Source organism: Maylandia zebra, linkage group LG4 (genome assembly GCF_041146795.1).
Source record: "Maylandia zebra isolate NMK-2024a linkage group LG4, Mzebra_GT3a, whole genome shotgun sequence".
Taxonomy (NCBI): domain Eukaryota; kingdom Metazoa; phylum Chordata; class Actinopteri; order Cichliformes; family Cichlidae; genus Maylandia; species Maylandia zebra.
The window spans coordinates 6,127,343-6,139,363 of NC_135170.1; the positions used below are offsets into that span (position 1 = coordinate 6,127,343).

The 12,021-nt window shown below is 38.3% G+C and overlaps 1 protein-coding gene across 1 annotated transcript in view; it reads left to right on the top strand.

The window, feature by feature from the left end:
- The window catches only part of LOC101476884 (immunoglobulin lambda-1 light chain), a 53,074-nt gene extending 43,877 nt beyond the window's left edge, over positions 1-9,197 (top strand). Inside the window, exons 4-8 of the mRNA XM_076882909.1 lie at positions 6,360-6,415; positions 7,540-7,872; positions 7,964-7,987; positions 8,084-8,190; positions 8,967-9,197. Of these exons, the coding sequence (XP_076739024.1) occupies positions 6,360-6,415; positions 7,540-7,872; positions 7,964-7,987; positions 8,084-8,190; positions 8,967-8,993 (547 nt within the window). The 3' untranslated portion in view covers positions 8,994-9,197. The remainder of the gene's footprint in view (positions 1-6,359; positions 6,416-7,539; positions 7,873-7,963; positions 7,988-8,083; positions 8,191-8,966) is intronic.
- Positions 9,198-12,021: the final 2,824 nt, after the last annotated feature.

The following is a 12,021-nucleotide window of genomic DNA, read 5'->3' on the forward strand; positions in this document are numbered from 1 at the left end:
TCCCTCTCCTTGAGGAAGGTGGAGACTGCGGGTCGCCGATACCATACGGAGTCTGCTGGATCCATTACTGGTCGCTTCGTTCTGTCAGGGCTCTGTGTGCGGGCAGGCAGAGATGAGGATCCAAATGCAGGACTCGAACACAGAATTGAAACTCAAAAACCTCAGCTTTATTGCTGGCAGGAAAACAAACATGAAGTGCTGATGGAACACTGAGACCAAGGACACACAGGCATAATCTGATGGTACGACGCGACACCGAGCATGGGAAAACACAGGGCTTATATACACAGGGTAGTAACGGGGGAATTGGCAACAGGAGGGAGACACAGCTGGGAGAGATCAGGGCTAACGAGACAGGGGGAACAAAGCTGCACACGCTAACATCAGACAGGAACAAGAACCCTCAAAGTAAAACAGGAAACAAAACACACTTTACTAAGACACAGACTAGACAGAGACAGACTTGACACTGACCAAAGGCTACTAAATGATAATCATAATCACAACAGTATCAGATCATAAATCATAATATAGAAAAACACCAAGATAACTGAAACACCAAGTACCAGAGAAACAAAGGAAAATCCATGATGCAAAAGTACCAAAACATAATGAACTCAAAATACTGGGTCCAACGGACCCAGAACCGTGACAGAATAGAAAATAAGGCTCTTGAATTTGTTACAATTTGAAGGTAACATGATTCAGATTTCCAGTTTATCTATAATTTTTCTGTCCTGATTAAGATACATAGATTATTTCAGCATCCTGTTTGTTATGAGACTGAAATTTTGTTTATTTATTTATGTAATTTGTAGAAAATTGTAATCCAATTTTTTTTACTGTTGTTTTAATCATTTTACTATTTTTTCTCTAAATGTACTGTTGTGAAAAGTTTTGTTCATATATTTTGTTACACATTGAAATGAATCAAGCGTTATACATTACATAAGGCCATTTTTGTGCATATTATGTTTGCATTAAAATGCCTCAAAACCCTGCTATATTTACAGCACTAAATATAAATATGAACCTGTCACGATCCTGGGTCTTATGACCCAGTGTTTTGAGTTTTAGTTCATTTTGATGTTTAAAGTATGTTTAAGCTCATTAGGTCTCCTATGTTCATTTGCTTATTAGTTCCCCCTTGTGTTTCCAACCCATGTTAAGTCTCCCCTGCTCTTCATATGTTTCATGTCTGTGTCTTACGTTGTCAAGTTCTGGTTGTCATGTCTGCGTCTCATTATGTTACCTATTTTATTTTGAAGAGATCTTGTGTTTTTATATTATGGTTTATGTTTTGAGTCCTTTGTACTGTTTCTTGTTTCCCTAGGTCTCAGTTATGGTTATCATAGGTTTAGTTCTTTGGCTTTGTAATATGGCTTCCCTGTGTTCCATGTTGTGTCTACTGTGACGTTCTTGTGCCATGTTTCAGGTTCCTATGTTCTGTCTCCCCAGTTGCTGTTAAGTTTGCATGTCTAGAGTTCAGTCAGTGTGTTTCCTGTTTTACTTTGAAGGTCCGTGTCTCATGTCAGTATTTCTAGTTTTGCTTCCCTTGTCTCGTCCGGCCTGATTACTCCCAGCTGTGCTCTCCTTCTGTGTCTTGTTCCCTCCTTATCCCTCTGTGTATTTGAGCCCTGTGTTTCTCTTTGTCAGTGTCGTAGTCTCCCTCATGGCTGTGTTTCCATGTGTGTTAGTCATCCATGTCCCAGTTTAGTTTTCCACGCCATTCTGCAATAAAGCAGCTTTTTGAGTTTAATTTCGTTGTCGTGAGTTTTGCGTTTGGGTCCTTCTCCTGCCTGTACACAGCCGAACCATGACAGAACCTGAAACAGTCACAGACAAAAATCCAAGGCAGACCTGCAGGTAGTCACATGACAAAACACATTCAGTGATATCAAAAGTCATAAAAGGCGCTGCACAAACACGAAACTGAAAGTAAAAATCAAGCACAAGTTTAAAAAAATAAAAAATAACAGCAGCACAAAGACAAAATAACAGGAGGGAGGCCTAACAAAGACTGGTGACCAGTGTTGGGCAAGTTACTTTAAAAAAGTAATTCGTTACTGATTACCTCTCCAAGAGAATATGTTACTTTTCTGATTACTTGTTTTCAAAAGTAATTACTTACCTTATTACTTAGTTACTTTTTAAAAACATGATACGCAACCTGAATATGTAATAAAACAACAGACCTTTCAGCCCAAATCTATTTTTTTCCTGCATAATCCATATAAAATTGAATCAAATGAAAACATCTTTTTTAAAATTGTTTTATGAGTTTTAATCTTTTAATTTTATGCACATTGCATTAAACAAAAATTTAATTATATGCAGCTGTCTTTGACTTGCAGAAATTATTTAACATTTAAACCTATTTTCTGCATATTTCAGCATATAAAATAAGATAATGTTTTTGTGTTTACACTCCCTCTTTCAAATAGATGCAAGTAAAACACAGCAGAAAATAAATAAAATCAAAGACTCAGCAGCTCTGAGTCCTGTCGCTCTTAAATCTAATTTTCACCTAGCAGGAGCGGGGCGGATGGAGGTTTGCCGGTGCAGCAGCGGTCATCACAGCGGGGGTTTCTCTGTGAATTTCACATTCCCGTGGTAGCGTGCTTGGTGCGTACTCAGATTTGAAGTTTAATTTTTCAAGAAAGAAGTTTTCTTCCCACTCAGAGTAACAGCGGACGCTAATGTTTTTGCCACTTTTACAGAATCAAACTCAAAGTAATGTCAGTACTTCCAAGCTTTAAACGCTGCATGGTCGTACTCTCTCCCGCACTCCATATTGTTCATTGTTAATCTGCACACGTCTGTTGCTGCCTCATACGTCAATGTCATGAGACACTCTCAAAAACAAAATCACAGTTTAGTAACGCAGTAACACTGCGAGCTTACGGGAAAGTAACAATAATCTAATTGCTTTTTTGCAATAGTAATCCCTTGCTTTACTCGTTACTTGAAAAAAGTAATCGGATTACAGTAGCTGACCATCTCGTGACTGAAATGTTACATTTGCTCTAGTCTGCCTAAAAACAATTCCACAGTGTGGAAAAAGTCCCTGCAGCAGTGTTTGCATACCAGTTGAAGTTGAAATGAAATAGAAAATGACAGCATCCCCTCACTGCCACTCAGGAATCGCTCAGCTCCTCAGTTGAAATATCACTGAAACCCTGGTAGATGATGTCCTTGTGTATAAATTATACCTGTTACACCTCACAGTAATTCTCCAATTTTGAAATGATCTTCCTGCTTGTGTATACTATGATAAAATAAGTACTTTATACTATACGTGCAATTGTGTACATTAAGACAATTATGGGTTAAAGTGGAAATTAGCAAGGGGGAACCCTCAGTCACAATTCATTCTTCTGTGGTAGATTTTTCTTTGCATAGAGATCAGCCGGCTTTCTCTGCTGATACCAAACTACGTCTTGGATTTAGACATCCCGAGCCATCATGCCTAACCTTTCACCTCTTGACACTATAGAACTAGTGCAAAGGTCTTATTTAGTGAATGAATCAAATCAGCATTTAAACTGATGTTAGGTGGGGCTAAGGTAGCCTTAGCCTGCTCTGCTGCAGTCCAACATAGTAATTGACTGCAAACCTCAGCACAGTACAGACAGACATTTCACAATATGAATAAACCAATACGTGATTAAAAACGCTGAAATGGGACATTAGCTAATATTTTCACTTACATTTCCAGTTTATCAAAAATTACTAAAGTGTGAAAATAATCTCTGATCCTTCTCGTCTCTCTTTGAGCATGATTGATATTCTAGTTGCCACACGCTGCCTTCCAAATCGAAGGTCACAAGCTATCTGTTTATCAGCTTTAGTTTGCTCTGCGGTTTTTAGATTTCTGACATGGTGGGGTAATCCAAAAGTACAAGCTGCTTGGACTATGTTCTCTGGTTTTACCACATAGAGCTTTTTCTAGAAAAATTTAGCTGAAGCAAAACTTGATCAGCAGCAGAGGAGCAGTCGCTGATCCATGAAGTCATAAAAACGTATCTGTTTCAGTTCGCTGACGTGTCTGCAGTACCACAAAGCTGATCAGTTAGATAAGTACACAGGTGCTATAACAGAGGGAGCAGTGTCCCGTACAGTGTAGCTTCTCAGCATCCACATATCTTGCATTTTGCTATTCTGCGTTTCTTTTTCTCTTATTCTTTAAGTGTTTGCTGTCTGAGCACACAGTTGTTTTGTTTAAGAACAAGTTGATCACAGCCTGACCTCTGCTGGCTGAAGTTGGGGTTACATATGTCTGAAAAATCATGCTGATGATGACCCTTCAATGAGCCGATCTCAGATTATATTTATGTCTAAAGTTATACCAGACTGATTTAACTTTGTGCTTAAGCATGATCTGAGGTCCAACTGCATCACTGTTAAAATTCTTTAAGAAAGAACAACAAATGTTTTATCAGTTGTCCCACAACTTTATTTCTCATGTCGCGTTTACGTTTATATTTTTTGATTACAAAATCACATAAGACCTTTTTTTCCCCCTTTTTTTCCTTTTAGGATTGTGGCACTAGTAGTAACATCAGTATTAATGTGTTTGATATGTTTTTATTTTCCATCTAAAAGTTTAGTTGTGGTTAGAAAACAGTAAAGTGAATAATTTGAGCCTCCACAGCAGTGTGTGTAATTCTGTCAGGATGAACAATCTGAAAAGAAAGCAAACAAAATGTTGTCTTGACTGCGATTGACTTTGAAAGGGTTTCCCTTCATATCTGATAAGTTTGATCATATACTCGCTTTCCTTTTTATTCATCTAAAAGCCTTGTAGGGGTGTCAAACCATAGGTTTAATCACTGTAATTTGGGAAACATTATCACAATGATGATGTGGAACTGCTGATTTCCTCCAGTTTTATACTGACTGGGCGGAAATAAAGAGGTGTGACCAGAGAAGACGTCACCGTGCAGCTACTGTATATAGAAACACAGGCTTCGTTTTCTTTGTGCGTCTTTTCTTAGCAGTCACAGAAATAGCAGCATTCATGCTCACCTCAGGCCTCCAGGCAGCCTGCACAGCTGCTCTCATCCACCAACAGAGAAAGATGGAGGCTGAGATATGGAGATGCTGGGTGGGGGGAGGAAAGACAGCAGCAAAGTGAAGTCAGGTTTTTGTCTAGTGCTTTTTCACTGTGGGGACAGGGGGGGCACGGTGATACAAACCAATAGAGCCGCCGTACAAAAACCTCCTGCATTTAAAATGCACAGCGAGGAGCTCTGCAGATTATTTTCAACATCTGACAAGCATAAAATGAGCAGTATTTTAAAAAGTGCAGGTAGCCCTGCTCTTACTGCACAGAAATATGATTAGTGAGGGAATTTGTTTAGAATTCAATAAAATTTTAAACACAGTGCAGCTTCTGAGTTTATTTCACTCATCTTTTTTTTTAACTAAAACTCAGTTGGTGGGATTAACATGTCCTTTGCTAAAATTCCAAGTGTTTAGTGGGAATTTAGTCTCATTTCAAGTGCCTGCTCTGGACTGTTTGGTTACTTTTTCACAAAGGATGCGTTCAATGTGACACTGGAGCTGAAGCCTGCTTTGGAAGTGGAACTAGACTAACTGTTCTCGGTAAGTTGGGGCCCTCACACTTTCTGTTCATTGAGAAAAAAAACACCTTTGCAATGTTTAGACTATGGCTGAAGCAGTGACCTACAAAAATGTGGTCCTGTTTATTACTGGTCCAGCTCCGTGCTATTTGATATTAAGCTGGTCCACAGTGCTACTTACAAAGCCTATTTTGGTGCAGGCAGAAAACTGACCGTTCTCGGTGAGTAAAACGTCCGCTCGTCCCTTTGGAAGCGTTACAAATGTGTAGATGTTGGAAAGTATTTGGATATTAGCCTGTGTGTACAAAAGAAAGCAAATCCGGCATGTTTAAGGTGATTGGAGTAAAGTTCAGTTTACTGTGCTGGTGGTTTTGTTTTTGAGGCTTTTTTCGATGGAGGCACCAGGTTGACTGTTTCAGTTAAGAAATAAAGTGAAAGAACTAGAATATAAATCAGAATATCATTTAATGGTTGTTTTTCATCTGATGGCAAAATACCCAAAAGCCTGAATGACACCTTCAGGTAATGAGCGATGCAATAATAGCCATAAAACTCACTATATTTATATAGATATATATATATCTATATAAAAATGTGTCCTGTTGCTGCCGTTTCAAGGGCGATCCTTAGCAGACTCTAGCTGTCGACTACTGTCGATCTCTATGAAACGCTCAATGTCTGAAACTATGACAAAGCTTGATAAATTGCAAAGAGGAGCCCCAAGAGACAAGGAAGAGGTTTTTGTAACAGTCTGAGAGCTCTGTGTTCATTCAGCGAGGCTTATTTCGGCGCTGGAACTAAACTGACCGTCTTAGGTAAGATAATCTGCAGCGAAGACTCAAACTGCACGTCTTAATATGATAGAAATAATGTGTGATAAGTGTGCTTCACTTTTTGGGTGGTTTTATTAATCAGCCATAAACATATTCAAGCTGTTTTTAAAAAGTGAAAGCTATTAAAGCACAAAGTTAGTCTTGTGTCAGTGCTGATTAGTCTTCAGCAAAGTGCTGCAGCTATAAAAGAATTGGCTCTATGCCCAGATTATCTGTGGCTATATGGAGTTCTGATCAGCTCTGTGAGCGACTGCGTATTCCCAGTCCGAGGCTCACTTTGGGAACTAAACTCACAGTTTCAGGTAAGGTGCAAAAATAGAACATTTTAACAGGCACAAATTTATTTTATCATGCAATAGTCCATAAATTAAAACCTAACTGTAAGTAAGTTGAGTTACTGTAGCATCATTTAAGGTTCCTGACTTTGTCTAAAATCTAAAATCTGTCTAATTAGGTTTTGTTATGAAGAGTAAATTTGGAGAAATTAGAATTTTTCATAAAGAGAAAAAAAAGATCGTTTCCAGCTGTTGATAGCACAAACAATTTTTACTACGCTGCATATCAGTGTGGCAAACTACAACCCTGCTTACTTTGGTACTGGCACCAAACTGACAGTTTTGGGTAAGAAACCTTATGCATGTTTTTTCTTCCACTGCCGAGAACCTCTGAGAAGTTCTAATGTACGTTTAGGGCTGTAAAAAGAGCAAAGTTTGAATGTCGTTTTTCATATTTGGGTGTAGACAGAATCACAAAGTTATAAACATGTTGCTGTGGATTTAAAACAATGTGCCATGAAATTTATTTCAAATGTCTTCTATATCTAAGATATATGTTGCAAAAGCAGCATTTTGGAAAAAAGAAAAAAAGAAAAAAAGAGATGTGGCCTCAGAAGCTCACATATTAACACCTTACGCCATTATTTATTTCATTTTACTTTCTTTTTACCCAGTAATCACCTGCTGTTTTTCCAAAAGATCCAAAAATCCAAAAGAAAATGATGAAGCAGGGTTTTTTTTACAAGTGTTACTTTTTTTATCTTTGGGTATTCAAAATGGGAATAATGAGACTGTTTGCATTCTAATGATTCGATTCTCTTTGTCCCACAGCACCAAATAGAACAGTTGAGCCACCAAAGGTGAAAGTGTTTAAACCTTCAACAAAGGAGTGTCAAAATGAAAAACACAAGAAAAACAAGAAGACCTTGCTGTGTGTGGCCTCTGATTTCTACCCGGACCATGTGAATGTGTCCTGGCAGATTGATGGGGTGGACGTCAAAGATGGCATCGCCACCGATCACTCTGCCCACTGGAATGGTACCCACTACCGCATCACAAGCAGGCTGAGAGTCTTATTTTCACAGTGGTTCAAACCAGGCAAGAATTTCACCTGCACCGTCGACTTCTTTGATGGGGAACAGACGGTTTCTCGTGTAGGCTGGGTCGCAGGCATTCGAAGTACGTTCATTTACAATCTTTAAATGTGTCAAAATCATCTGAAATAGTTTGACTTGATTTCACTGAAAGAAATCGTTTTTCTTTTTCTTAGATCCAGGAGCTGCAGCAATAAGAAGTAAATATTATTAATAATATTATTAATAACAATAACCCAGTGTGTCTGCTCTATACTGAGCTGGGAAAATAATACAAATCTTACAATTTTGTGCAGACAAGTATCTGAAGACCACCCACAATGCCAAGCTGTCATATCTGGTTTTGATCATCAAGAGCAGCATCTACGGACTCTTTGTGATCATCCTGGTGTGGAAACTTCAGGTTGGTCCAAAACGATCCAGCTCCTGTTTGTGCCACGAGCAGTGGTCGTTATATGAAACATATCTCAATACAAAACAATCATTTAACAGCACCACGTGCTTCTTCCTCCAAAGGAACCTGTCTGAAACTGAATCTAAATGTAATGCAGGATCGATTTGTTAGACCGCCGTAAAAATTAGCAGCTAAGAAAAACATCAGTTAGCCTGTTTATCTTGAATATGTCTTTTTTCTCAGCAACTATCACTCAACAATTAAAACCTATTGAAAACATTTTAAAAGCTAATGAGCTAAAACTAATGAATATAAAGGTATCATTTAAAATAACAAGGAAGGGGTTTTGTTGTTGATGTTGTTTAAAGTTTATAGATTTATAGATTCTCCATGACAATATTTCAGTCACCCCAGCAGTATTTTTCATTAAATATCTCAATCAATCACTTTTAAAATTAGTGTAATAATATTTTCTCAGTAATCTCAGCACCGGTGGTAATATATATGTAAAAACTCTGACAAAGTGCTCATTATTACCACAGAAGCTCTGAAAAGGATTTCTTATAGTTATCATTTAGTGTATCCAAGAAAACTGCTTTACATCCACGTCATTTCTGAATTTCTTTGTGCTTGATTGATAATTAAAAATTAGTAGGAAGGTGAAGCTTGCCTTCTTTATAGTCAGTTTGTTTAGTGAAGACTCACTGAAGACATGAGGCTTTACATTTAAACCTTTGTTTAAAGAGCGACTCTGTAAACTGAAAACGTGTTTCCTGTCTTCACAGGGGTTTTCAAGAAAACCAGAGAAATGAGAGCTGAGCTGAACGACTGAGCTGCTTTCTGTGAAAACAAAAACATTCACAGTATCCTAAAGCTTTGCTTTCCATTTGACTTTCTTCCATTTAGTATATAAATAAGTGGACATCCTGTGCTGTTATTAGTTATTATTCTGTTAGTTTGTGTAAGTGCTTTGTGCTCAGTTTGCTTCTTAATAAAAGTACTCCTTAAACACACAACTGTTTATTTCTTTCATATATGAGTCTGAGGCAGTTCTACCTGACAGTACAACATACAGTTACTCATCAGGTGCAGTTTCAGGTATTATTCATTTATGTCTGAGCCTTCACTACACTGCATGGCTAGCAGGGAGCTATTTTTAGCAGCCTGTTATCTGTTGGGTTTCTGAGAACTCACCCTTATATTTTCCATTTTCTATGAACTCCAACTCAAAAACATTGGGCCATTTTTACTGTGACATGTTCCCCTATCTGTAAAACCTGTTCAAGATTCACTTTTTCCATTCTCAGTGAGTAAAGCTGTGTTTTTTTCACAGTAGGTGGAGGGCTATACATATTGAAGTATGTGTGTAAAATGTGAGTCAACCACAGCTCGTAGGAACAGGAAATCAATACTCTCCTCTCTCCAGAGACGGAGGTTGAAGCTGTTGTTTTGTGAGGAACAAACCAGGTCATGACAGCTTACGGAGGCGTTGAGAGCAACAGCAGAGCACAGGATGTGGTCACAGAGTGAGACGAGTGAGCGGCAGATTGCTGAGAAGCTTCAGAGGTGCAGACTTCCGCTTCACCGCAACCTTCACAAGCATTAACACGCACCTGTGCACCAGCTCCCCACTCTGCAGCGCTGCACCAAGCACACTAACTGTGTCAACTGAAGCTACGCTGGGAGACAGCAGCTGCTCTGTGTGCATACGCATTACTGCAGCCTTTTATTTAGAGTTTGAGGTCATCAGAACTATCAAACACAATAAAGTGCTCATTTCCTTTTTCCTAATCAGAGGATGTTTATATCACAACAGAGTTTTGATCTCCTAAAGCTGAGAGTTCTGCTTCAGAGTTAAGAGTACTGACCGTAATCCTTTAATGCTCACAACAGCATTACATAACAAGAAGGTAACAATAAACTACAATGATTATAATAAAACTATAATATAATAAATCGTTTTGGGGGGCTTGACTTCTTATTAGTACATAAAGCTAACATCTGTCCATCCACTTTCTTTTGTTAATCCAACTCAGCCCAGGGCTGGAAAAAAACAGCTCATTTAATTCAATAAAGAACAACCTCATATTTCCCCTTAGTCTGCATTATCAGATGAAGGAGTGTTTCATGGGGATATGTTAACTAGTCTATTTTATTCTCCCCACACGTCACATCCTTCATATAACAGCAGTCTCTATCTGAAAGTGAGATCAAATCTAACTTTGTTAAAGTATATTTACCATTAAAACTGGGATCTGCCTCTATCGCCTGATAATTGCTCTCATTTTTAGACTGCGTGAGAAAGACTGAACTCAAACACGCTGCCTATTCTTTACCAATAGCCACCTCCTGCATCTGCTGGAAGATATTAAAATAATACATTAAAATGTCCTTTAAGAATTCACACTCTGAGGTGCTTTTCCAGTTTAAATATGATTGTAGTTTAAGTATGACACTGGGATGGTATTCACTTTGTGCTATTTTTACTCTTACTGGCCACCAAAGTGCTTTGTAATAAAATAATTATTATTGTGTATGTGTTTTATCTGTCAGAAGAGTAACAGATGTGATAGTAAAATTACAAAACTTATCACAGTTCAACACTCTTTTTATGAACATGCTCAGGTTATACATTTAGAGTTTTGAGGGAGTGTTGATGGGCTTAGTGTAGGAACAACTCAGGAACAACTTCAGTGCTGTGTTCATCTATCAGCTGTGACTGATGGGAAATGAAACAAGCTGTACATTAATAAATTATAAATATGTTTACCTTAATCAGAGAGTGCTAGTGTTCCTGAGAGTAACACACCCAGGCCTGCTGGTCTTTTAATTAAAGAATAACATCGTACAGCCATGCATAGGATGCATCTGCACTATATCAGTGTCTCCATCTGCTGGGCAAACCATGCCACTACATCAAGAGCTTAAAGGCTACTATAGACGGTAAGTTTAACACATAAAACAAAAATCAGCACAAATACTTTTCAAATGTTTTAATGATTCAAAATGAACATGATTGATTTTATTGGCACATTTGGGGATGAAGGAACAAAGTGAATCTTAAATATTAAAATGTTTCTTAAAGAAGAAAAGCTATCAAGCTCCAGAAAATTACACTAGAATAAATGCACACACGGTTGCAATTAATCCAGGAGGATCCAGCAGAGCTGCAGAGCGATGGCTAACAGAGACAGAGTGATGCTCCGGGTTGCAGAGCCGGTCAGCTTGTTGCTACCCAGAAGGGCACGAGCTATACTTCACTCCTATCATGGACACACCCTCACTTGCCAGCAGCATGCCAGAGAAGACAATTGATTTTGGGTTTGTGTCTGTACCTAGGTCTCCTACACTGACATTGAGCCACTTGTCACTTTCTTTAATACATATTAGTCTGTTATCCTCAACAACATACTGTACATGTGCTTCTAGGAGGGTGGAGCACAGCTGGAAATGACTAAGCTTCATATATCATATGAACTGTTAAACACACTGCACCCTAGGAAAACACCAGCAAATAGAAAAATGCTGGAAGAGCACAAAGTGTATTCATTGTGTTTCCATAAAAAATACAATGGAAGCAGAAATTTAACAAAATCACACCAAACACAACATTTTAGGGACCTGGAAACAGCTATCATGCCTTTGCTCGACTGCTGCAACTCTATGTGTACAGCAATGCCTATTCCACTCCCTCCCACAGAGAGTTCCAAACTGATCAACTCTTAACAAAGAACGATCTCATAACCATCTCTAAGTATTGATTTTGTTTCATTCAGTCCAATAATGTAGGCAGACCCTACAATATTCTATGTATTATTGTCGGGTCTGCCTTACAATATA